General features: G+C 39.7%; 1 protein-coding gene across 3 annotated transcripts in view; it reads left to right on the top strand.

The window, feature by feature from the left end:
* The window catches only part of LOC134206978 (LIM/homeobox protein Lhx2), an 80527-nt gene that overhangs the window by 36899 nt on the left and 16027 nt on the right, over window positions 1-27601 (top strand). Inside the window, exons 2-3 of one of the 3 annotated variants that reach the window (XM_062682720.1) lie at window positions 18479-18816; window positions 18881-19021. In XM_062682720.1, the coding sequence (XP_062538704.1) occupies window positions 18479-18816; window positions 18881-19021 (479 nt within the window). Of the gene's footprint in view, window positions 1-18475; window positions 18817-18880; window positions 19022-27601 lie in introns of all 3 variants that reach the window. The other 2 variants (XM_062682721.1, XM_062682719.1) reach the window with 2 other exon arrangements.

Raw genomic sequence — 27601 nt, 5'->3', positions numbered from 1 at the left:
CTGGAACCGTTTGTACGACTGGTATGCTGAATGTATTTGACGCTAACGGAGCCGTATACATTGAACCACCAGAAATACTGAACGGCACTGCCCATGATTTCATAGTTGACGCATCAACCATTGCACTTACCGATGTAACTGAAATGATTTGCGGACAAACATCACAAATTTAACACATTTCAATCCATAGAAACTTAGAGTAGAGTGGGGCAAGAGTGCTCGTGGTGTAAGAGTACGTTTTTGATTTTTTGAAGTAATAAAAAAAGATAAACTAGCAGCACTGCATCAGTTTGACAGGTATTCTGGCCAACTATTATCATATGTAATTGTAAACGATTTGAATAAACAACAAGGGAGATATGGAGTTAGATAACTTTTTGGTCATTTTGCTAAAAATAATTGGGTTTCCGCAACTAGTATTTCATTACCATATATACGTTCAATCAGGTGACATTATACCATTTCGATAACCTATTGTATAGAGTACTTTATGGTACAGAACACCAATCCGGTTGGTTTTCCAAGAAGTCAAAACCATTACTTGAATAATTTTTGGGAATGTGGGGTAAAAGTACGCAGGAACCGGTGGGGCAAGAGTACGCATATGAATTTTCAAGTTATGATGTCAAACCCGTATCTCCGGCCGAAATAAGACTTCTTCCAAAGCGTAAAGATCTACTACTAAGAAAAAAGGGACAGTATTCGAAATTATCACAAGTTTTTAGGATAAATTGAAGTAATTCGGTGTTAGAAAGGACTTAGCGATCAAAGCACTGAAGCGAAATAATGAAATTGCATTAGGACTTGTTAGATTCACAATTTCATCTAAATGATAATTTCATTTAATCAAAAGAAACATTTATAAATTACGCAACGTTTAGCTGGGAGGGGTTGCGAGATGTGTGACGATCCATATATTTTTTAGAGGATTCATACAAATAGTGTAAGATAGGGAGGAGGGGTGATGAAATAGCCTAATTTTACGTTACGTGATTGGTGGACTTTCTTTAAGGAAAATGCCTTTGTATACGCCACGCAAAACCTGATATATATTTTTACCTCTGTAGTTTTTTGTATATATAAAAAAACAATGGTTTTTCGTATGAAAGTGCACATTTCTAGGACCCCCTTCTCCTTTAAGAGTTACGTAATCTTTAAACATTCCCTAATATATGTTCATTAAACATCAATTACATGTTATTAATTCTTATTTGTGTTAATATTAAGTGCTTAAAGCACATGATTGTAAAAATGCGTACTCTTTCCCCATCCATTGCGCACTCTCATTCCACCGGTTGGATAAAAGTGCGTTTCCCACGTGTCTTGCAATAAGGATTCTACTAAAACGAATGTCAATAATTTCAATATTTTTTCCGCTGGGTCATCGACATTGATTTGATATTTGCTGAAGCTTGCTTCATAAGGGCCACATGACCGATGGGAAACTAAGTGCGTACTCTTGCCCAACTCTACTCTAAATGAGATTTGAATCATGCAACGTATCGATGTTACAGCGGTTGAATTATCTTTGTAAACGCGTAGTAAGTCATATTCGCTGAAATTTAAAATAATTGATACGTCTGCCTATGAAATCATGGGCAGGGCAGTGAACCCCCACACTTTTACTCATGCACTCCCTGTTACTCACTTTCTCACTCTTTTTAACTCACTTACTCTTACTCCCTCACTCACTCGCTTTTACTCACTCACTCACTCTTGCTCATGCGCTCATTCATACCACTAACTCACTTTTACTCGATCACTCACTCTTATTTACTCATTCTATCGTACGTATTCTCTCTCTCTTACTCACTCAATTTACTCATGCACTCATTTTTACTCACTTACTCACTCGCTCCCTTTTACTTACTCACTCACTCACTCACTATCTTACCTTTACTCACTCGCTCACTCTTGCTCACTCACTCACTCACTCTCCTTTACTCACTCGCTCACTCTTGCTCATTCACTCACTCTTACTCACTCACTCTTATTTACTCACTCACCCACTTTTACACACTTCAAGCTTTATCTAGAATAAGGGCGAATGTCGCAAGAGAGGAGTCTCTTCGTCGACTTCCCCTCTTTTTAATAAAAGTGACACGCAGCGAATTTCTTTGTGGTTTATCACCTCAGCACGATAGAAAACAATGCGAACTTGCATTCTGATGTGATAAACTGCAAAGAAATTCTCTGCTTGTCGCTTTTATTTAAAAGAGTGGAAGTCGACGAAGAGAATTCTCTCTTGCGACATTCGCCCTTTTACCAGATAGAGCTTGACTTATTCATTTACTATTTCTCATCCACTCATTTTTACTCACTCTCACTAACTCATTAACTCTTACACATTCACTTTTACTCGCTCACTAACTCTTATTTACTCATTCTATCGTACTTATTCACTTTCTCTTACTCACTCAATTTTACTCATGCACTCATTCTTACTCACTTACTCACTCGCTCACTCTTGTTCACTCACTCACTCACTTTTACTCACTCGCTCACTCTTGCTCATTCACTCACTCTTACTCACTCACTCTTATTTACTCACTCTCTCACTTTTACTCATTTATTCATTTTCTATTACTCATCTACTCATTTTTACTCACTCTCACTAACTCATTAACTCTTACACACTTACTCTTACTCGCTCACTCTTACTCGCTTACTCTTACTCGCTCACTTTTACTCACCCACTCGTCGATTCCAAGACCACGCTTCATCCATAATCCGTTGCTTTTACTACAGCGACCAAGAAACAAATTCAACCTTGTTGCCCTTGTAGCCATGCCTCCGGGTCTCTGCATTGCGTGCATGAGAACGTGATGCATAATCTCTCCCTATTCTTCAGGACGCAGGGTGTGGGGTTTGGAACGGGATTTTACGGAGTAAGAATACTTAGTCCTATACTGCATTGAAACAGTACAAGATGAATGGCAAACTGTTGTTCATTCACATTAGGGCTTTCATTTTTCCGGGGAATCAACTTCCCGGGAAACGGGAAATGAAATAATAATTTCCAGGGATTCCAGGGATCCCGGGAAATAAAAAAAATCACTCGAAACTAATTCAAAATCGTAGTTTAAATTTGTCGTTAAATATGATTTCGAAAATATACATTCGACATCAGGGATTGCTATTTTGTCCTCAAATGATGAAAGAGTTGTTGAAAGCTGAGAAAGTTTTTGTTCAGTTCGAAAAGCGTTAACTCCTTCTACAAAACGTTCGCCATGTCATAAGTATCAGCATCTGCTCTGGCTCTAGAGTAAGATATGCAGTGTCCTGATGAGCTCCGCTATGTGCTACTTTTCCATAATTTTTTCAAAACTTTTTCAGGTTGTATCCGCATTTTTTCCATTTTTGGACAACGACGGCTTCGAGAGATTCTCTTCTATTATCGCCAAAATATTCCTAACATGAACTATTCTTATACTCGACGACTTTTTTAAGTGCATAGAATCTTCTGGTCAACTTTGAAGGATGTATCATTTTTATTCATGTACGTCCACTTGAACACATTTTCGACTTTGAATGTATTTAAAGCAGATGAATGAAATATTTAAAATGAGAATTCTTCCATTCGAAATAAAAAAAAACTTTCAGGCGAGTGCTTGATTGTCGTACTTTAATGATCCTGACTATAACATTTTTTTCAGTCAAACTTTGCTTGAAATGCCAAACAGCACCTAAAACGCATCAAATTGCAAAAGTTTTGCGAGTATTTGTTGTAAGGCAGTTGTAATGATCGCATACTAAAGACCTAAAATCTGTTTTTCCATCAAGATCTGTTAGCCCACCAATATTATAAAATATTCAAATAAAAAATTTCAGAAATATCTCAAAATACAAACGAATCTTCGGAATATGAGTCTGTTCGGGAATTGAATCAAAAAGGATTGAAGGTCTTAAAAACATTTGACAATAATAGGACAAACCTGCCAAAGCGGTCATTGCTATTGCCTGAATATCTGCGAACATTGGTAGCTCACCACAGACACTAAACTTTTAATTCGACTTCACAACGCTTACCGACGTTTGGACCTACTGAGTAAACAAACGATAGATACAAACTGGTTATTTGTCTCGCCTCTCTTCAACACGTGTTGGAATGCACCGTATGATTCTGTAGCATTTTCAGTTCTTAAACTTCAAAAGTGAAATAAATAGTGAGATGATGCTAGTAAAAAAATGTAATTGATACCCCAAAATCCGTTTTCATCAAATTAAAAAAAATAAGACAATTATTACAAAATATTTTAGTATGTTCATTTCCCGGGAAATTCGGGAAACTGATACATAAATCCCGGAAATCGTTTCCGGGAATGGAAGCCCTAATTCACATGAATTTTGAATTACCTTTATTTTTTTTTATTATTTCTCGAGGTGAACCGGCCAAGGGCCAAAAACCTCGTAGATAAGAACAACAATAGTAATAAACTTTTATTGGGCCAATTTGTTTTCATTGATGTATACATTTTAAACAATGACTAAATCGGGGTATTGGCTCATTCAATGTATTGTACCATTGGCATTCGGGGTAGTATCTCATTCAGTCGAGTCGAGTGGCCTTCAAGGTAATGGCATTATAGGTAGTGTCTTATATTCTTGTTTTATATCTGCCTTTTCCACTTACTATCTTTTTTGCCCGCCAGAAGACAAGAAAGGATATGACTCCTTCTTTCAATTCTGGCATTTACTTGATTTAAGGCAAGGGATGATGTGATCCTTTTGCAGGATGCATTTTTGCCGTAAAAGGCAAGTGATGATATGATTCCTTCTTTCGATTTAGTGATCGGTTTAAGGTAAGGGGAGATATGATACCTTCTTTAAGAGATGCATTTGTCGGCAGAAGTCTAGTAAGAATACGACTCCTTCTTTCAATACAGGCATTTCCCTGGTTTAAGGCAATTGGATATATGATCCCTTCTTTCAAGGAATGCATTTTCCTGGTATATGGCAAGAGAGAATATGACTCCTTTCAATTCAGGCATTAGTTTTGTTTAAGGCGAGTCCTAAGGAAACAACCTCTTTCAGTAGCATTAGTTTTCGGGGAACACGGTGAGGAGTAAACGTTCTCGCAAAAGATTTGAAAACTACGTTACGTGAAAAAGCCGCCTGCTTCATATTCTACTCTCCGCAAACGATGAAATTATATAATAAGAGTTTTTATAAGAGGAATTGATGGTCATTTTCGAATGACAGAGAAATTGGTGATGATTTCCCAATGCAGTGAACAACTAACGGGAAAAACCTTGGGGCTGTATAAAAGATCTTTTTTTCTCTTTTGAAAACTTAAGTGACACCAAGCAGCACAAGTAAATTGAATATGGTTGCAGTGACTGAATCTGGTCATTTAAGTTACTGTAATCTATACGTGTAACATGTGTGCTGCTCGGGACCTTAGATTGATGGAGCACCAGCAATGATAGGAAAGAACAATGGCCTTGTGATAATTCTAAGCAAGGAAAAGCAATGACACAGGTATGGCGATATGTCCCTGTCATTGCACATTCACCAAAAGAATCTATATGCGAAAACGATCAATATTTCTCAAGTATTGACGCTCGTTATTAAGACAATTAACTTTATCAATGTTAGGGAACTCAACACCTCCAATTATAAATGATGTGGACGGAAATAAAAGCCTAATACGGAGACTTTCTGTATTATTGCGAATTTCATTGACCATTCTTGAGAGATTTTATTCTTTTCAAAAAGAAAATGGCACTATTTCTGCAAGATAAAGGAAAACCACTGCCCGAGCTGAATGATTCTGAATAGATGAGTGACTTGACTTTTCTAGCAGATATCGCCAAATACCCTAGCAGCACGCATGTTCCCCATAAGTTACTGCAACTCATTTGTGACCAGATTCAGTCCCAAGCAAGTTGCTGCAGCCATTTTTGTCTGACTTGTGCTGCTCGGGTATCTTAATGACTTGAAGATAAAGCACCTTGGCACAGTGGGTTGCTGAAATCTGCTACATTTATCTCATCCTGTAGAAAACAGTTCATGCAAATCAGTTCAATCTTCTGGTAAAGTAACGAAATTCCATTTTTTAACATCCGGTAAAAGGGGGAAATAATTTAATTTAATGTTTCCAATGTATCTCTAATGCAACGACGAAAACAAAATAAACAAAAAAGATTGTTTGAACGCAAATAATGTTTAGTTTTCTGGAAAAAAAGTTTTTTTTTTGAAAATATTTAAAATGTTACGTACAAAATATTATGGGCCCGCCAGCAACTGTGGATTTCAAAAATTGGCCTGTGGCTTAAAAAGGTTGGGCAGGCCAGAAGGAAAGGGAAGATATGATCCCTTCTTTCGGAAAGTGCATTTGCCCGACTGATGGTAAGGTAGGTATGAAGCATATGGTACCGATGGTGAATATGATCAACAAATAGAAGTAATTAGTTAAGCACTGAGGAAATGCTTATAGAAAACTAAGTTGAAAAGCAGGCGAAGTTCCAGTTGGAATGAAGAGCCATTGAAGAGAAACACTATTAAAAAGAATGCACAATTGGCAGGCTCTCCTAACATGGAAAATAAGACTAGCCACCAATGTCAAATTATTTCAAAGAAGATTTATCTTGCTAGTAGGTGTGTCAACATTTGGAATATTTCTGTTTTAACGGGAACCTTCTTTATTGTTCTTTTGCTGGGTCGTCAATCACGCGTCTAATGTTTCATAGTAAAATCAACGAAGCTGAATGGCTGAATGTTATTCATCAATCACTAAGCTTTAATAGCAAATTATGCCAAATGACCTTTATGCCAAACGACCATTATGCCAAACGACTTTATGCAAAACGGCATAACGGACATTTGGCATAATTAGGAATAGCGACCAACGTGAGGGTCATTTGGCATAATTAAGAACAGCGATCAACGTGAGGGTCATTTGGCATAACGGACTTATGGCATATTTTTTTGTGTTCATGAAATTAGTTACTAAACTCAGTGGTGCTGACAAAAAAACCGGAAATTCACCATTCCGGTTTTTTTGTCAGCACCACTGAGTTTAGTAACTAATTTCATAAACACAAAAAAAATATGCCATAAGTCCGTTATGCCAAATGACCCTCACGTTGATCGCTAACACACAGTAACACAGCTCGATAATAATATTTAAAAGACATTACCCTTTCGAAGAAAGCATGCATTAGCCGAGTACGAAGCAATGATAGATGTTATATCTCCATTAGAAATAAAGAATCCATCCGGATGCGATTGCCCGGATTAAGACAATAGTGGATGTGATCCCTTCTTTAATAGTAGACGATTGCTTGGATTAAGGCAAAGGTGGATGTGATCCCTGCTTTAAAAATAAGCGCTTGCCCGGATTAGGGGAATGGTGGATGCAATATCTTTTTTTTTAAAGTATGGTGAATGTGATCTTTTCTTAAAAAAGGCGTTTGTCCGGCATTAGGCGATGGTGGATATGACCCCTTCTTTAACAGTAGGCGCTCGTCCGGATTAAGAAAATGGTGATGTGATCACTTATTTAAAAGTGGTTTTTAAATGAAGGCGTGTGCTTGGCATAAGGCGATGGTGGATATGATTCTTTCTTTAAAAGTAAGTGCTCACCCAGATTAAGGCAATGGTTTATGGGGTCCCTAGTTCCTTAATTAAAACTTGGCGTTTACTCGGATTAAGACAAGTGTGGATGTGATCACTTTTTGCCCGGATTAAAACAATGGTGGATGTGATTCCTTCTTTAAAATTAGGCGTTTGTCCGGATTAAGGCAAAGAAGGATGTGATACCTTCTTTTAAAGTAAGCATTTACCTGGATTAAAGCAATGGTGGATGTGATACCTTAATTAAAAGTAGGCGTTTGCCCACAATAAGGCGATGGTGGATTTGATAATTTTTGCCTTTCTCGTACAACAATTTTCTCGCAATAAGTTGCATTCGACGGGGGACAAACCATTGAATATTGAATATAGTTACGATCGGTGATTGCGTTCAAAAGTTATTAAGAAAATGGTGAATTGAACCATATACGGTTGGTTGGTTGTGTGCCTTACAGAGTTTGCAAGAGCCGTAATGTAGGCAATTATTTATGATGTGTCTCACACTAAAGCAAAACCAAGGGATTAAATCGAGAAAGGCATCGTCACCGCTAGGTGGATTAATCTGGGTTTTTTAAGTAAAGGTGATTCCTTTTGTGGAAATTGAAGTTTGTTCAGAATATGGCAATGGTAGATGTGATTCGTCCTTTGCATGTAGGCGTTTTCCTGAATAAGCTAGTGAATTTATTCCCGGGCGTTGGCCCGGAGTAAGGCAATGGTAGAAGTGATTTTGAAAGTAGGCATTTGCCCGGATTGAGACAATCTTGGATTCAAGCCATTCTTCAAAAGTAGCTGTTTGTCCGGAATCAAGCAAGGGGAATCAAGATTCCCTTTTTGGATGTAGGCGTTTTCTTGGAATAAGTCAATGACGGATGTGATCCCTTTCTCGGAAGTAGTTCTGCCGCTTCGTTTGTCCGTCCTTCCGAAAAATGTCTATCGTCAGTCTAAATCTATCAGAACATTTCCTCGATCTACTCTAACTATGTGAAAAAATACATCAAATAACCATTTCCCTTTAACAGCTCCAAATTATACCATATGTCCGGTATCCCAAATGACCCAATTTTTCGTTGCAGTTCAAAATTATGAGAAATGGCCTTTATGCCAAATGACCCAGACCCCTCGTGATGATCTAACCAAGAACCTTATGCAACTTTTTTTTAACGCTATTCGCGATAGGGTTGAATTGAATTTGATAAACTCGAAAAAAACCTAGCTAACAGTACCGCCATCGGGGGTGACAATGGGTCTGGGGGGTGAGAATGGGTCATTGCTCTCACCGCCACTCTGGAGGTCGTAGAGCCAAATCGTTAAAAAAGGTCTCTTATATTTTAGTTTTCTTGCCCTCAGATGCTTCAAATATATTCTATAATCATTCTAAGTAGTTGAAACAGTGACCCATTCTCACCCCCATTTGACCCATTGTCACCCCCGACGACGGTATTTTTTTAATTAGGCATTTATTTTGTAAATTGTACATTTACTACCTACTCGATTGACAAACTGCGTATCCTTTTCATCCCACTAGGCCACATTTAGCAACTTTGTCTGAGTTCGCTTTGATCTATGAGCAGTTGCTGAACAGATGGCTCCTTTTACGAATACATTGTGTCTAATCTTGCAAATTTAATTTGTGACTTGTGAGCTTCCCGTTTCTGCAGGGCTGTGGGGCGACAGACAACACATAGTTTCCGAACTTTTCCCACCGACTTGTTCTTGCTTTATGCAAGTGGACTACCAGTCGGATGGAATTCGATCCTTAGTAGGAGTAACTGACACCGCACACATCTTGGCGAGCTAAGCCCGTTTCGGATAAGACAATTTGGAATATTTTATCGCTTCCCCTAACCTCGTACCTACTCCTGTTTTGGTTTCATGCCCGCAAGCTACCTAATGGGGTTAGAGTTCAAAGTTGGAATTTCGTGCAGGAATTTCGGGCGATGGAATGTGTGTTTACCTTTGTGTTAAGTAGCCAAGTCGAGTCGAGCGTCTCTCAGTGCCTTGGGGGGCGGGCATGAATATTCGATGGTTGTTACTTTATAGAAAATAGTTTGCTCGCTAGTTTACGGAAATACGGTGGCGTAAAACTTTCATCCCTTGGATGAAAGCCACCAACCACTTGATCCTTATTAAATATTGAAATTCAATGAAGTTTGCTCCCGCTGGAGTAAATATTCGATGAGATGCAGTGACATCTTGAGAGCTCTTCGTGTGGATCCACCAACCTAATTGTGTCACCGTCAGTTGGATAACTTTTACACGTCAATCCGAATACCTAGCGAAAGAACGGACAAATAAAAAAGCGGTTCAAATGACGTGGTTGGTGACGTTGCCGTCGTTTCCAGCAATTAAATCTGATGTGTCAACTGTGGATTCAATTTACCACACCACTTGCCACCTTGCCACTGCACATGGCCTACTCCTTCGCCAGCAAAACATAGTTGGCCATGGTGGTGAACCACGAAAGAGCAGGAAAAATGAGATAATTGAATAACACTCGTTCGGTTTGGCAACGCTACTCGGTCCTTTCGGTCAATCCGCGGCGAGGACCCGCCGCCGACGACGGCCGTCGTTGCTCCGTGTCCAGCCCGGTGTGTATGTGATTTGTATGAGTAATACATCCAGTCCAATCTGTAACCGAAACTGAGGGTGGAAACTTCCTCAAAAAATGGCTTACTTTTACACAGCCGTATGGGGCGGCAATGCCGAAGGGGGGATGCAACAGTATCAAACTACGGAACGGGAACGGAATCACTGATGAACAGTCACACACTGATGCTGATGATGATGGGCGAGGACGTCGTTTGCAATTAAAATAATTAAAAAAGCATTGCGGCTACCACGTCATCAGCCAGAAACATTCGGAAATTCTAAGGGAGGCAATGGAAGGATTGTATTTGGTAGTTTGGGAGACAACGGCGCGGCGGAAAATAATGTCATTCGATAGCGCTCGGTCGCAAACAAGGCACCGGTGGCCGTCTGCCGATGACAGCTGAGGGTGAGCTCGTTCCCGTTTTTTATTTCGCTCGCTCAGTTCAGGTGCAGTAGGCACAGAGTTGAGCCGCAATGGACCGGTGCAGCTTCGAATGGCAATTTGAGAGTTAAAAATTGGTGTAATTCAATAATCGAAATTATTACGCGTTCTCCTGCCATTCAGCGCACACCGGTTGTGTGGGTGGATTGGATCACGGCTTGCGATGACGAGAGCTTTTGTGTTCTTTTTTTTCTGGCTGGAGCAATTTGTCAGCAGTGATAGTATAGATATGTTTGTCGCTTTTCGGCAATCATTACCTCCGGTGTGACAGATGGTGGAACAAGTCACGATTGAGTTTCAATTCATTTAATTTTCCGTCCGGTTTTGCTGCGTAGTGATAAGTATCAATTTTAAAAGTTATTTATTTGAAGAAATGAATTGAGAATTGAGAAGCTTTGTTCCAAAGATGTTTCGGATGATATCCTAAAATTGTTTTATTTTCAAACGCTTCTAAAAACAGTATCAGCTCATTTGTTTTCGAACGTCGTGTAGCCAAATGCCACTTAATGGAACACTACAAATATTTGCGGGTAGAACATTTCTCAGCTGATCGTAACTTTGTTCCATCTTCTTTCGCCGATTATCATAAATCTTTTCAAACTACTTGTTTTCCTCTCAATTGCAATTTTTCATTTATGCTTTCTTTCGTTTTTCTCTTCTTCCTTTTTCAGTTCTTAAGGAAGTTTCTAAATTCATTCGAATTTCCAAGGAAAATTCATTCGAATTTCCAGGGCAAATTCATTCAAATTTCCAGGGGAAAATCATTCGAATTTCCACGGGAAATTCATCCGAACTTCTTCGGGAAATTCATTCGAATTTCCACGGGAAATGCATTCGACTTTCCACGGGAAATTCATTTGAATTTCCACGGGAAATTCATTCGAATTTCCACGGGAAACTCATTTGAATTTCCACGGGAAATTAATTTGAATTTCGATGGAAAATTCATTCAATTTTCCACAAGAAATTCATATAATTTTCCACTGGAAATTCATTCGATTTTCCACCGGAAAATCATTCGAATGTCCATGGAAAATTCATTCAAATTTCCACTGGAAATTCATTCGATTTTCCACTGGAAATTCATTCGATTTTCCACCGGAAAATCATTCGAATTTCCATGGGAAATTCATTAAAATTTGCATGAGAAATTCATTCGAATTTCCACGGAAAATTCATTCGAGTTTCCACGGGAAATTCATTCGAATTTCCACGGGAAATTCATTCAATTCCACGGGAAATTCATTCGAATTTCCACGGAAATTCATTCGAATTTCCACGGAAAATTCATTCGAATTTCCACGGAAATTCATTCGAATTTCCACGGAAATTCATTCGAATTTCCACGGAAATTCATTCGAATTTCCACGGAAATTCATTCAATTTCCACGGAAATTCATTCGAATTTCCACGGAAATTCATTCAAATTTCCACGGAAATTTATTCGAATTTCCACGGAAATTCATTCGAATTTCCACAGGAAATTCATTCAATTTCCACGGAAATTCATTCAATTTCCACGGAAATTCATTCGAATTTCCACGGGAAATTCATTCGAATTTCCACGGAAATTCATTCAATTTCCACGGAAATTCATTCAATTTCCACGGAAATTCATTCAATTTCCACGGGAAATTCATTCAATTTCCACGGAAATTCGTTCGAATTCAGGGAAATTCATTCAATTTCCAGGGAAATTCATTCGAATTCAGGGAAATTCATTCCAATTTCCAGGAAATTCATTCGAATTTCCAGGAAATTCATTCAATTTCAGGGAAATTCATTCAATTTCCAGGAAATTCATTCCAATTTCCAGGAAATTCATTCAATTTCCAGGAAATTCATTCGAATTTCAGGAAATTCATTCGAATTCAGGAAATTCATTCGAATTTCCAGGAAATTCATTCGAATTTCCAGGGAAATTCATTCGAATTTCAGGGAAATTCATTCGAATTTCCAGGGGAAATTCATTCGAATTTCCAGGGGAAATTCATTCGAATTTCCAGGGAAAATTCATTCGAATTTCCATGGGAAATTCATTCGAATTTCCATGGGAAATTCATTCGAATTTCCACGGGAAATTCATCGGAATTTCCACGGGAAATTCATCGGAATTTCCACGGGAAATTCATCGGAATTTCCACGGGAAATTCATCGGAATTTCCACGGGAAATTCATCGGAATTTCCACGGGAAATTCATCGGAATTTCCACGGGAAATTCATCGGAATTTCCACGGGAAATTCATCGGAATTTCCACGGGAAATTCATCAGAATTTCTACTGAAAATTCTTAGAAATTTCCAAGGAAAATTCATCGGAATTTCCACTGAAAATTCTTCGGAATTTATACGGGAAGTTCACCGGAATTTTTTCAGGAAATTCATCGGAATTTCCACGGGAAACTCAGTCGAATTTCCACGGAAATTCATTCGAATTTCCACGGAAAATTGATTTGAATTTCCACGGGAAATTGATTTGAATGTCCACGGGAAATTAATTTGAATTTCCACGGGAAATTGATTCGAATTTCCACGGGAAATTGATTCGAATTTCCACGGGAAATTGATTCGAATTTCCACGGGAAATTGATTCGAATTTCCACGGGAAATTGATTCGAATTTCCAGGAAATTCATTCGAATTTCCAGGGATATTCATTCAAATTTCCAGGAAATTCATTCGAATTTCAGGAAATTCATTCGAATTTCCAGGAAATTCATTCGAATTTCCAGGGAAATTCATTCAAATGTCCAGGGAAATTCATTCGAATTTCCAGGGAAATTCATTCGAATTTCCAGGAAATTCATTCAATTTCCAGGAAATTCATTCGAATTTCCAGGGAAATTCATTCGAATTTCCAGGAAATTCATTCGAATTTCCAGGAAATTCATTCGAATTTCCACGAGAAATTCATTCGAATTTCCACGGAAATTCATTCAATTTCCACGGAAATTCATTCGAATTTCCAGGAAATTCATCTGAATTTCCAGGGAAATTCATTCAAATGTCCAGGGAAATTCATTCGAATTTCCAGGAAATTCATTCAATTTCCAGGGAAATTCATTCAATTTCCAGGAAATTCATTCAATTTCCAGGAAATTCATTCAATTTCCAGGAAATTCATTCAATTTCCAGGAAATTCATTCAATTTCCAGGGAAATTCATTCGAATTTCAGGAAATCCATTCAATTTCCAGGGAAATTCATTCGAATTTCCAGGGAAATTCATTCGAATTTCCAGGAAATTCATTCAATTTCCAGGGAAATTCATTCAATTTCCAGGAAATTCATTCGAATTTCCAGGAAATCCATTCGAATTTCCAGGAAATTCATCTGAATTTCCAGGGTAATTCATTCAATTTCCAGGAAATTCATTCAATTTCCAGGAAATTCATTCAATTTCCAGGAAATTCATTCCAATTCAGGGAAATTCATTCCAATTTCAGGAAATTCATTCAATTTCCAGGAAATTCATTCGAATTCAGGGAAATTCATTCAATTTCAGGAAATTCATTCGAATTCAGGGAAATTCATTTCAATTTCCAGGAAATTCATTCGAATTTCCAGAAATCCATTCCAATTTCAGGAAATTCATTCGAATTTCCAGGAAATTCATTCGAATTTCCAGGAAATTCATTCGAATTTCCAGGAAATTCATTCGAATTCAGGAAATTCATTCGAATTTCCAGGAAATTCATTCGAATTTCCAGGAAATTCATTCTGAATTTCCAGGGAAATTCATTTCAATTTCCAGGAAATTCATTCGAATTTCCAGGGAAATTCATTCGAATTTCCAGAAATTCATTCGAATTTCCAGGAAATTCATTCGAATTTCCAGGGAAATTCATTCGAATTTCCAGAGGAAATTCATTCGAATTTACAGGGAAATTCATTCAATTTACAGGGAAATTCATTCAATTTCCAGGAAATTCATTCAATTTCCAGGGGAAATTCATTCAATTTCCAGGAAATTCATTCAATTTCCAGGAAATTCATTCGAATTTCCAGGAAATTCATTCAATTTCCAGGAAATTCATTCGAATTCAGGGAATTCATTCGAATTTCCAGGGAAAGTTCATTAGAATTTCCAGGGAAAGTTCATTCGAATTTCCAGGGGAAATTCATTCTAATTTCTAGGGGAAATTCTTTCGAATTTCCAGGGAAAGTTCATTCGAATTTCCAGGGGAAATTCATTCGGGTTTCCAGGGGAAATTCATTCAGGTTTCCAGGGGAAGTTCATTCGTATTTCCAGGGGAAATTCATTCAGGTTTCCAGGGGAAATTCATTCGAATTTCCAGGAAATTCATTCAATTTCAGGAAATTCATTCAATTTCCAGGAAATTCATTCAATTTCCAGGGAAATTCATTCAATTTCCAGGAAATTCATTCAATTTCCAGGGAAATTCATTCAATTTCCAGGGAAATTCATTCAATTTCAGGGAAATTCATTCAATTTCCAGAAATTCATTTCAATTTCAGGGAAATTCATTCAATTTCCAGGAAATTCATTCGATTTCAGGGAAATTCATTCAATTTCCAGGGAAATTCATTCAATTTCCAGGAAATTCATTCAATTTCCAGGGAAATTCATTCGAATTTCCAGAGGAAATTCATTCGATTCAGGAAATTCATTCAATTCAGGAAATTCATTCCAATTCAGGGAAATTCATTTCAATTTCAGGGAAATTCATTCAATTTCCAGGAAATTCATTTCAATTTCAGGGAAATTCATTCAATTTCCAGAAATTCATTCGAATTTCAGGAAATTCATTCAATTTCCAGGAAATTCATTCGAATTTCAGGGAAATTCATTCGAATTTCCAGGGAAATTCATTCAATTTCAGGGAAATTCATTCGAATTTCAGGGAAATTCATTCAATTTCCAGGAAATTCATTCGAATTTCAGGGAAATTCATTCAATTTCAGGAAATTCATTCGAATTTCCAGGGAAATTCATTCGAATTTCCAGGAAATTCATTCAATTTCAGGAAATTCATTCAATTTCAGGGAAATTCATTCGAATTTCAGGAAATTCATTGAATTTCGAGGAAATTCATTTGAATTTCAGGGAAATTCATTTGAATTTCGAGGAAATTCATTTGAATTTCTAGGAAATTCATTTGAATTTCAGGAAATTCATTTGAATTTCCAGGGAAATTCATTTGAATTTCCAGGAAATTCATTCAATTTCAGGAAATTCATTCAATTTCCAGGAAATTCATTCAATTTCAGGGAAATTCATTCAATTTCCAGAAATTCATTCAATTTCAGGAAATTCATTCGAATTTCAGGAAATTCATTCGAATTTCCAGGAAATTCATTCGAATTTCACGGAAATTCATTCGAATTTCCACGGAAATTCATTCGAATTTCACGGGAAATTCATTCAATTTCCACGAAATTCATTCAATTTCAGGAAATTCATTCAATTTCAGGGAAATTCATTCAATTTCCAGGGAAATTCATTCCAATTTCAGGAAATTCATTTCAATTCAGGAAATTCATTCAATTTCCAGGAAATTCATTCGAATTTCCAGGAAATTCATTCAATTTCAGGGAAATTCATTCGAATTTCAGGGAAATTCATTCAATTTCAGGAAATTCATTCAATTTCAGGAAATTCATTCGAATTTCAGGGAAATTCATTCGAATTTCAGGAAATTCATTCGAATTTCAGGAAATTCATTCGAATTTCAGAGGAAATTCATTCAATTTCCAGGGAAATTCATTCAATTTCCAGGAAATTCATTCAATTTCCAGGAAATTCATTCGAATTTCCAGGAAATTCATTCGAATTTCCAGGGGAAATTCATTCAATTTCAGGAAATTCATTCGAATTTCAGGGAAATTCATTCGAATTTCCAGGGAAATTCATTCAATTTCCAGGAAATTCATTCGAATTTCAGGGAAATTCATTCGAATTTCAGGGAAATTCATTCAGGTTTCAGGGAAATTCATTCAGGTTTCAGGAAGTTCATTCGTATTTCCAGGGGGAAAATTCATTCGAATTTCCAGGGGGAAAATTCATTCGAATTTCCAGGAAATTCATTCAATTTCAGGGAAATTCATTCGAATTTCAGGGAAATTCATTCGAATTTCCAGGGGAAATTAATTGGAATTTCCAGGGGAAATTCATTCGAATTTCCGAGGGAATTCATTTGAATTTCCAGGGGAAATTCATTCGAATTTCCGAGGGAATTCATTTGAATTTCCTAGGGAATTCATTTGAATTTCGGAGGGAATTCATTTGAATTTCCGAGGAAATTCATTTGAAATTCCGGGGAAATTCATTCGAGTTTCCAGGGGAAGTTCATTAGAATTTCCAGGGGAAATTCAATAGAATTTCCAGGGGAAATTCATTCGAATTTCCAGGGGGGGAAATTCATTCGAATTTTTATTTGAATTTCCACGGGAAATTCATTCGAATTTCCACGGCAAAATACATTCTAACTTCTACGGGAAATTCATTAGAATTTCCAGGGGAAATTTATTCATTTAAATTTCCACGGGAAATTCATTTAAATTTCCACGGGAAATTCATTTGAATTTCCACATAAAATTCATTCGAATTTCCACGGGAAATTCACTCGAATTTATACGGGAAATTCATTCGAATTTCCACAGGAAATTCATTCGAATTTCCACAGGAAATTCATTCGAATTTCCACGGGAAATTCATTCGAAATTCCACTGGAACTTCTTTCGAAATTCCTCGCGGAATTTATTAGAAATTCCACGGAAAATTCATTCGAAATTCCACGGGAAATTCATTCGAATTTTTATCACTTCTTTTTTTTCGTTACTTCAACAACGTTTCTTCTCATGCACAAAACAAAAACGGCAATCAACACAACGGAATAACAGCGAAAGGGCTTTCCGTTGTTGTCGGAAAACTCGGCGCGGAAAACTCCACGATTTTTATGTTTTCCACGTGCCCAGACCACACGGAAGCCGGTTCATTCCGCACATCACAACCACCGGGCTACTAGATTTATTGTCCTCCATGTTTCTTATTTGCTGTTGTTCTTCTTTTCAATATTGACCATTAAAACAGACGGGAAAAAATAATCAAAACAAGAAAAAAAAAAACAACGAGCTATAAGGAGTGATTTGCGCTGCGAAAAAGTTTTCCCCTTTCGGAAAACCGATAAATTTTCCGCAATTGTAAATGCGCTTCTCGACGGAACAGCAGCACAGGCAGTTAATTAAAAAGCCGTTGCTGCCCATTTTGGGCGCTGGATGTTCGTCCGTCGCACACTTATCGCTGCGCTCCATTACCGGATGAGAAAAGTTTTTCTTTTACTAAACTGAAAATTTTAACGTTGTATAATATTGTTGAAATTTTTTATTAACAATTTGTTTACAAAAATTTAGAACATGTAAGATTGTCTAAAGACAATTAATGTTTTAAATAAAATAAAATGTTACTAATGGATTTTAATGAATATTAAATTTTGTTCGGTTTTATATTTGTTCGTGAATTAAAAACAAAAAAATTGAACAATCGACTGTATATTTTTATTTCGATTTTAAGAACGGCAACGCAGCCTTGAAGGATTGAAACAAGATGTATATTTGTCCGACGTTTCGACACGCGAATGGTGTCTTTATCAGGGGAAAAATAATGTGTTTGTTCCTAGTCTATTGTTTAGTCGTTAGACGTTAGACGCTGCGTAACCGTTCTTGAAATCAATTTTTTCCTTCTAAATTGTGAATTCATCAGAACGATGCAATTTATTATGGGGTCTTCACTTTGCTGCAATTTCCTTCACGTTCGCTGTTCTTATCGCGTACGGTTTGTTTTATCGCCGATGTAAAAACAAAGTTTCCAATTTTTACAAGTGTCTTTCTTTTCTCTCTCTCCTCTCCAGCAGATGATGACGATGGACGTCACCAAGCCGGAACCGCCGTCGGGTGCCGGCGGTGCCTCCGGACTGAGCGGAGGCAGTGTTGCCAGCGTAAATGGCCAGCAGCAAAACGGGCCCGGAATCGGTGGCGGTGGTGCCCAAAATGGGATCGGAAATGGCCACAATCAGCAGCTGTGCGCCGGCTGCGGGAAACACATTCAGGATCGGTTCCTGCTGAGGGCGCTGGATTTGCTGTGGCACGAGGATTGCTTGAAGTGCGGATGCTGCGACTGCCGGCTGGGCGAGGTTGGTTCCACGCTGTACACCAAAGGGAATCTGATGCTGTGCAAGCGGGACTATTTGAGGTAAGCGAGTGGTTGGAGGTTGCCGAGGGGTAGTTGTTCAGGCAAATTGATGAGTTAATTGAAGTTTGAAAAATTCCAGGTTATTTGGCAACACGGGATTCTGCGCCGCGTGCAACAAGGTGATACCGGCCTTTGAGATGGTGATGCGAGCCCGAAACAATGTGTACCATCTCGAGTGCTTCGCCTGTCAGCAGTGCAATCATCGGTAAGTCGTACATATCCGGTGGTGTATTTTGGTTGTTGGGCAGTGGTTCTCGAGCTTGAAAATGAGGGCTGGAATAAACGTTTTTTTTCTTGGTAGTTTGAACTACTCGTCAAGTAGTGTTTTCTACATCACGAATTTGTTTTTCATCAATTAATGGTAATGGTATTCCATGATCAAGATATTTAAACATGTCTTAAAGATATTCAGAGAATATTTGCTGTAAAATGAGCGAAAATCCCAACGCAATCGAGAATCACTGCCGTTCTGGGGCATCATTTATTAACGTCCGGATGCCGGACGTTTTTTTCCACCATGCATCTTTGCAAAACACGGGACAAAACAAAAGGCTTCCGGTTTTGAGACAGTTTCGCATGCGGAATGACATTTAAAATTCCGCAACCTTCTCGTGGCGATCCGTTGTTTTCTATCTGCCCAAATAGCTCTGGAGGGAAATCAGAAAACCATTTTACCGGTCGTTACCCAACCCGAACGACGACGTCCACCCGACTGGAGGGAACGATTTTTGATGAATACGTAATGTGACTTATGACGATATGGGCGGATGGGTGAAGAGGGAAATGAGGGTGAAACTGACCTTTTGTTTGTTTTAGATTGAGGGATTCGAGAAGATGGGGTGGGTGGTGCTACATTCGAAGAAGTTTGTAATAACATTAACAATTTATCATTTTCCGGTCGTCCGTCCGTCGTCGTTTCGGGGGGCGACATTCAGCGTCGATATTATATTTGAATGCGAATGTTTGGGCACGCTGAGGCAGAAGTCGGTGAGCGATTGTGATTGTGACGGGATCTGTCAAAAACTGTGGAAAATTGATTTTCCTATCTTTATTCTTGCGGGACCTATTTCGGAGTCTTTCGAAGGACGCCGAAAAGGAGTGAGGTTGGTGTGATTAATGAATAGTTTAGAAATTGGTGGAATAGGATTCTTTGGGACGAATTATGAATGATGAATGGGATTAGGTGCAAAAAGCTCTTCAGGCTTTGGTATAGAATCATTAACAAAAATGACTGGTTTTGGCACTTTTCAGTGAGTACTTGAAATGGTTCTAAGACTGTCAAATAAATGCAATTGCTTCTTTAGAATGTCATTTATTTCTAAAATGGATACAGTGAGGATTCTAAATAAGATTGAGCACGAATTCTGAATAAGATTCACAACGAATTCTGACCCGAATTGCCCACGAATTTGAGCCAGAATTTAGCACGAATTTGACACAAAAATTTACATTAATCCTGAACAGGATTCAGAACGAATTCTGCACAGAATTTAGCACGAATTCAGAAAAGGTTTCAGCACAAAGTTTGAACAGAATTCCGTACGGATCTTGAACAGGATTCTGCACGAATCCAGAATAGTATTCCGCACGAATTCTGAACAGTATTCAGCACGAATCCAGAACAGGTCTCAGCAGCAATGCATTGAATTCTGAACAGGATTCAGCATGAGTTCTGAACTGCCCAGGTAACCATTCGCACTATATTTCGCCTTTTCGGCTATATAGGGCTATTATAGAGCCAGTAGAAAGTTTGTTAGCCCTGTGATAGCGTTATAGTCGCACGTACTGCTTATTTTAATGCTTACGGTTACTTGGGTGGTCTCAGCACGAATCCAAAATAGGGTTCAGCACGAATTCTGAACAGGTCTCAGCGGGAATCCTGCACAGAATTCAGCACGAATCTAAAACAGGATTTAGCACGAATTCTGAACAGGTCTCAGCGGGAATCCTGCACAGGATTCAGCACGAATCCAGAACAGGATTCAGCACGAATTCTGAACAGGTCTCAGCACGAATCCAGAACAGGATTCAGCACGAATTCTGAACAGGTTTCAGCACGAATTCTGAACAGGATTCAGCACGAATTCTGAACAGGATTCAGTACAAATCCTGAACAGGATTCAGCACAAATTCTGAACAGGTCTCAGCACGAATTCACAGGATTCAGCACGAATTCTGAACAGGATTCAGCACGAATTCTGAACAGGATTCAGCACGAATTCTAAACAGGATTCAGCACGAATTCTGATCAGGATTTAGCACAAATTCTTAACAGGTCTTAGCCCGAATTCTGAACAGGATTCAGCACGAATTCTGAACAGAGTTCAGCACGAATTCTCAACAGGTCTATGCACGAATTCTGAACAGATCTCACGAATCCAAAATAGGGTTCAGCATGAATTCTGAACTGGTCTTTGCGGGAATTCTGCACAGAATTCAGCACGAATTCTGAACAGGATTCAGCACGAATTTTGAACAGGTCTCAGCGGGAATCCTGCACAGGATTCAGCACGAATCCAGAACCGGATTCAGCACGAATTCTGAACAGGACTCAGCACGAATCCTGAACAGGTCTTAGCAGGAAGCCTGCACAGGATTCAGCACGAGTTCTAAACAGGTCTCAGCACGAATCCAGAACGGGATTCAGCACGAATTCTGAACAGGATTCAGCACGAATCCAGAACAGGATTCAGCACGAATTTTGAACAGGTCTCAGCACGAATTCTGAACAGGTCTCAGCACGAATCCAGAACAGGATTCAGCACGAATTCTGAACAGGATTCAGCACGAATTCTGAACACGATTCAGCACAAATCCTGAACAGGATTCAGGACAAATTCTTAACAGGTCTTAGCCCGAATTCTGAACAGGAAATTCTGCACAGAATTCAGCACGAATCCAGAACAGGATTCAGTACGAATTTTGAACAGGATTCAGCGCGAACTGTGAACAGGTCTCAGCGGCAATCCTGCACAGGATCCAGCACGAATCCAGAACAGGATTCAGCATGAATTCTTAACAGGTCTTAAAACGAATTCTGAACAGGCTTCAGCACGAATTCTGAACAGATCTCAGCATGAATCCTGCACAGGATTCAGCACAAATACAGAATAGGATTCAGCACGAATTCAGAATGGAATTCAGTACGTAATAGGGTTGAGGTAGACCACAGTTGGGTTTGCCATAAATGCCAAATTGCCAAGGAAACCCAACGACAACATTCAACTTCAGGTCAGCGAAAAGGATCCGTCAGTGCTAAAGTCAGTGATATCGAGGAACGGATCCAAACCTCCAAGCCAGGTCCAGCCGAACAGCAAAAGCAACTTTTCAGTGTCCCAAAGGTAGTCATAATTCCTGCCACCGACGAAGCCAACTCTGCCCGAACGTCAGCTCCATCTCCAATTCTTTACGACTTCCTGGAAGAACTCCGGGAGGAATTCCCAAGGGGCTGTGGAAAAAATTCCAGTTTTCGACAGAAAATTCCAAAGAGTTTCCAGAAGGGATCAAGAAGGAGTTCTGGGAGATATTTCTGATGGAATCCCGGAGAATTTCTTGAAGAAATTTGCAGAAGAACCCTGGAGAAATTTCTAGAGGACTTCTTGGAGAAATTTCCAGAGAAATTCCTGGAGCAGTTCCCAGAGGAATTGCTGAAGAAGTTTCTAGAGGAATTGCTCTAGGAACTCCTAGCAGAATTTCCGGAGGAATTTCTTGATGAATTGCTGGAAGAATTTCTAGAGGAATTTCCGGAGGATTACCTTGGGGTATTCCTGGAGAAAGAACTCCCGGAGGAATTCTCAAAAGAATTCTTGGAGTAATTCCCGAACGAGTTCTAGGAGAAATTCCTGAAGGATCGCCTGGAGGAATTCCCGGAGAAATTTCTGGAGGAATTATGGAAGAAATCTCCTAAGGAATTCCGGAAGGAATTGGAAGGATTTTCACATGAACTCCAGGAGGAATTCTCTGAGTAATTCGCGAAGGAATTCCTGAAGAAATTCCCGAAGTAACTCAAGGAGAAATACCTAGAGGAATTCCCAAAAGAATACTCGGAGGAATTCCCAAAAGAATACCCGGAGGAATTCCCGAACAAATTCCCAGAGGAATTCTCGAAGGAATTTCAGGAGGTTTTCCGAAAGAGTAACTGGAGGTAGAATTTCCGAAGGAATTCCAGTAGGAATTTCTAAAAGAATTCTTGGAAGTATTTCCGAAGGATTTTTCGGAAGGAAGCCGGAGGAATTCCCGAATGAATTACTGAAGGAATTCTCAAAGGAATTCGCGGACGAATTCCTGAGAAATTCCCAAAGGATTTCTTAGAAGAATTTCCAAAAAGTCTACCGGAGGAATTTCCGAAGGATTTCGCTGGAACAATTCCTGAAGAAATTCCCGGAAAAAATTCTGGAGGAATTCCGGAAGTAATCTCCTCAGGAATTCCAAAAAAAAAAATTCCGAAAAATTTCTCGGATGAATTCAAGGACGCCTGGAGGAATTCCCGAAGGATTTCGCGGAGGGAATTCCTGAAAGAAGGAGGAACTCCAGGAGAAAATCCCGAAATCATGGAAATCGATGGAGAAATTTCCAGAGAAATTTCTGGAGCAGTTCTCAGAGGTATTGCTGGAGAAGTTTCCAGAAAATTGCTAGAGAAACTCCTGGAGTAATTTTCGTAGTAATTCCTAGAAGAATTTCCGGAGGTATTTTTGATGGATTGCCTGAAGAATTTCTAGAAAAAATTCTGGAGGAATTTCCAGAGGAATTCCTTGAGATTGTGGAGGAAATTCCGAAGAAGGGTTTTTTCCGGAAGGTTTCCGGAAAGAATTTCCTGAGATATCTCAGAAGGAATTCTCTGAGGAATTTCTGGAGGAAATCTTGTAGTAATTACTGGAAGAAGTTTTGGAGAAATTTCCTGAAGAAGTATTCGAGAAATTTCCGGAGGAATTTCTCGAGAGTATGCAGTTCTAGAGTTTTGGATGAGTATCTGCAGAAATCCTGGATGATTTTACGGAGGAATTACTGCAGGAATTCTCAAAGTAATTACTGGAAAAATCTCGATAAAAGAAGAATTTTTGGAGACAAGTTTCTGGAAGAAATCCTGAGGGAACTCCTGAAAGACTTTCTGTTAGAATTCCTAGAGAGATTCCAGGAGGAATACCAGGTGAAATTCCCGGAGACATTCGCGGAAATACCATTCGAAGTGTTTTCGGTGGAATTGTTGGAGAAATTGCAGGAAGAAATTCTAGGAGAAATTGCAGTAGGCATTCGTGGAAGACTCGGAGGGTTGCTGAAGGAATGCTGGAGGAATCGCGGAATCTGGAAATTCCTTTACGAAATCGTGCGTAAAATTTCTTAAGGAAGTACTCCTTCAGGATTTGGTCCGGGAATTTCCCTAGCAATTTCTCTGGATATACACTTTCGGAGGAATCAATTATCGAACTTAACAATTTACTCCCATCCTCGCCCTCATCAACCATGGCCGATGGATGGGGTATCAATTGGGCACTGCAAACACCGCCATCATTTACGATTTAAATTGGCGTCCTCACTATGATATTTATATTTTCAAGCCAAAAATATATAAAAATCGGTTTGCCCCGACTACCGTGAAAAAATGAGTGGTCAATGCAAAAATAATTTTATTTTATGCAGATTGCTTACATAATGAAAACAAAAACAAACTGTCAAATTAATGCCAGAAGCTTTCGTTGATCACAGGTTGCTCACGCATACAATCACAGACAAAAATATGCTGCCCACGGGGCTGCAACCGGGGACACAAAATATCGTCGGAAAGAAATTTTTATGACAACCCCGGTGCCGCCCCGGGCACGGCACGCCGGTTCGATGTGAACGATTGCATTGAAAATACATGCAACCAATTGGAAACATAACCCGACCGGGACCCGGCCCCGGCCCGGCACGGCGCAATGAGAATAGCGCTTAAGGCGTCATCACAGTCACGACTGAAGTTACAGCTGATGAAGCTGGAGGAAGAACGAGCGTTTGAAGAAGCACAAGCCAGGAAGTTTCGTGAAATTATCACCCCCCTGAAATGAGATGTAGTTCTTGAAGCCGTCAACCGATTGGGTGGCGCTAGTGTTGCCTTTCATATTTGAAGCTCCGTTTATACCGTTGCGGGAGCATTGGTGATTGGCGCTTTGATGTTGCATGAAGAAGAAGAAGAAGCAGAAAGATGATAATCAAAAATATTCGCACGGGAAAACATACAAAGAAATTTTTGAAACTCTTCTTTAATATCAAGAAGCAATTTAATTAAAAACGGTGAGCAGTACGAGGTTAGACTTGTTTTCTACTGCATAAATAACACAGTATTTCAATTTCAATTTTTATTCTGTGATATCATACTTAATACACAGTAGGTATAAGAAAAGTCCAACCCCGTACTGATTACCGTTTTAATTATATTACCTCTAGAATTTCAGAGAAGAGTTTCAAAAATATCCTCGTATGTTTTCCCGCGCGAAATTTTTTAAATATCATCTTTCTGCTTCTTCTTCTTCATGCAACATCAAAGCGCTAATTAATCACGTCGAAAATCACGCAACAATGCAATAAATACATCTCGTTGAATATAATTTAACAGTGCAACACATGCCGCGTGCGCCGTTTACGCATCCGACTGTTCTGACTTCGTGTGTTTATTGCTTAACCGGCAATGTTTACATCCAGCACCATGTTGCAGCACCATGTTTTTGGCTTCAGGCGAGTTGTTCGTGGATGACAGCCGTTTCATGGGGGTGGATTCTTGTCATATTGTGTTTGGGTTCTAACAAAGGCTTGTTGCGAGCTGGGAGCTGCGGACTCGATCGAATCCAATTTTCAAGATATTTTTGCTTGAAACTTGCAAATTTCCTCTCAGTGTTCAATGTACACGCTACTATTTTGTTACATTAATTTCTCATTGTATTTAAAAAAAATAATTACAAAGGTTTCGTCAATTTACTGTATTGTATAAATTAGCGTATCGAATATTACATTCATTCATATCGTTCACTTATGTTGAATCCGTCGATATATTTAAAATTACACCAGAAAATTGAAATTTGTTCGATATGAGCTATAAGTTGTATGAGTCGATTTATACGTGTACTCTCTCGGCTACGCTCAAATTACACAAAACCTCTCTTGAAGCGATGGATACTTTTTGACAGCTTACTTGGGAGATTTTTTGACACTCGTTTCGACTCTATCCGCAGCCCTGGTTGCGAGGTGCGTTTGTCAGTAACAAACCCGGTTGACGACAAAGGGGTTATTGTGAGGCGTTGCTCGAATATTGATTCCCAGGAACTGGGTTAACGAAGTCAACGACCTAGCGATTGTTGGAGAGAGAGCCGAGGGTACCACAGAACCTTTCCATCCTTCTGGACATTCTACTGTCAACTGCGGAGCGTTCTCAGCCGTCCGCCCTAATCAAACTGGCGGGAATCGCGAGCTGACTGGTGTACGCAGCGACCAGGGTGTGCACCACTCCGGTGCAACAGGATATTTGGATCCACAAGTAGTTCAACGTCAGTCTACCCTTGTCTACTCTGGTCTTTTTTTTTTTTTTTTTTTTACAAGGGAGAATGCATTTACACACTAACCCAGTACACGTGCATTGTAGTTGCCAAACTACCACACGGAAGTGTACTGGAGTGTCGGACTCGACCATACCGGTAATACCGACTAAACTCCCTTGGGCTCCACCATCGTTTCCCCCAGGAACTACCTCGCAGTACTACTTCTGGGGGGGACGGCAGTACTAAGCGTACTCGCTCATTATCGCTCACACAGGCACTCGTCCCACGCGAGACTGACTTGGGTGCTCGCACACCATTCACTCCATTTGAGTCTTACTTGGATGCTCTCCCGGACGCTCCGCTGCCATGCCTCGAGGTGTCAATAGCGGTAACTGCCTGGGCCTACAGATATTACGCTACGACACTCCTGCCTCAGCACGAGCAGATCAATCACACCACTGCCGAAGCAGACCACACGCTACCCTGCCGAAGCAGGGACACTCCCCATGCACCACATGTGCACAACTGTAGGTGTGTGGGTACAACCCACTGCTACCCTGCCGCCGAAGCAGCTTCTCCAAAGACCATTCGCTCCATGTGACCCTTTTCGGGTGCTCACTCTAACACTCCACTGCCATGCCTCGAGGTGTCGAGAAGGTACCTCGACTCCTACCTCAGCATGTGCAGTCCATACTCAGACTTCTGCTGCGCTTCGAGGTGTCGATAGCGGTAACTGCCTGGGCCTACAGATATTACGCTACGACACTCCTGCCTCAGCACGAGCAGATCAATCACACCACTGCCGAAGCAGACCACACGCTACCCTGCCGAAGCAGGGACACTCCCCATGCACCACATGTGCACAACTGTAGGTCTGTGGGTACAACCCACTACTACCCTGCCGCCGAAGCAGCTTCTCCAAAGACCATTCGCTCCATGTGACCCTTTTTCGGGTGCTCACTCTAACACTCCACTGCAATGCCTCGAGGTGTCGATGGGTACCTCGACTCCTACCTCAGCATGTGCAGTCCATACGCAGACTTCTGCTGCGCTTCGAGGTGACAATAGCGGTGACGCGCTATGACACTCCTGCCTCGGCACAACCAGATCACTCACTCCCTGCCGAAGCAGCTCACGCGCTACCCTACCGGAGTAGGGACACCCCATGCCAATTGGCACTCCCTGGGCTTGTGCTTTTGAAGCGGCACACAGTCGCTTTGATAGAGTCTGATTACGGGCACTTGTGGTTTTTTTGGGAGGGATTTTAGCAGAGCCCA

This window comes from Armigeres subalbatus, chromosome 1 (assembly GCF_024139115.2).
Source record: "Armigeres subalbatus isolate Guangzhou_Male chromosome 1, GZ_Asu_2, whole genome shotgun sequence".
Classification (NCBI taxonomy): Eukaryota; Metazoa; Arthropoda; class Insecta; order Diptera; family Culicidae; genus Armigeres; species Armigeres subalbatus.
Note: the sequence above shows the minus strand (reverse complement) of the source record. Positions and strands in the feature narration are given on the sequence as shown.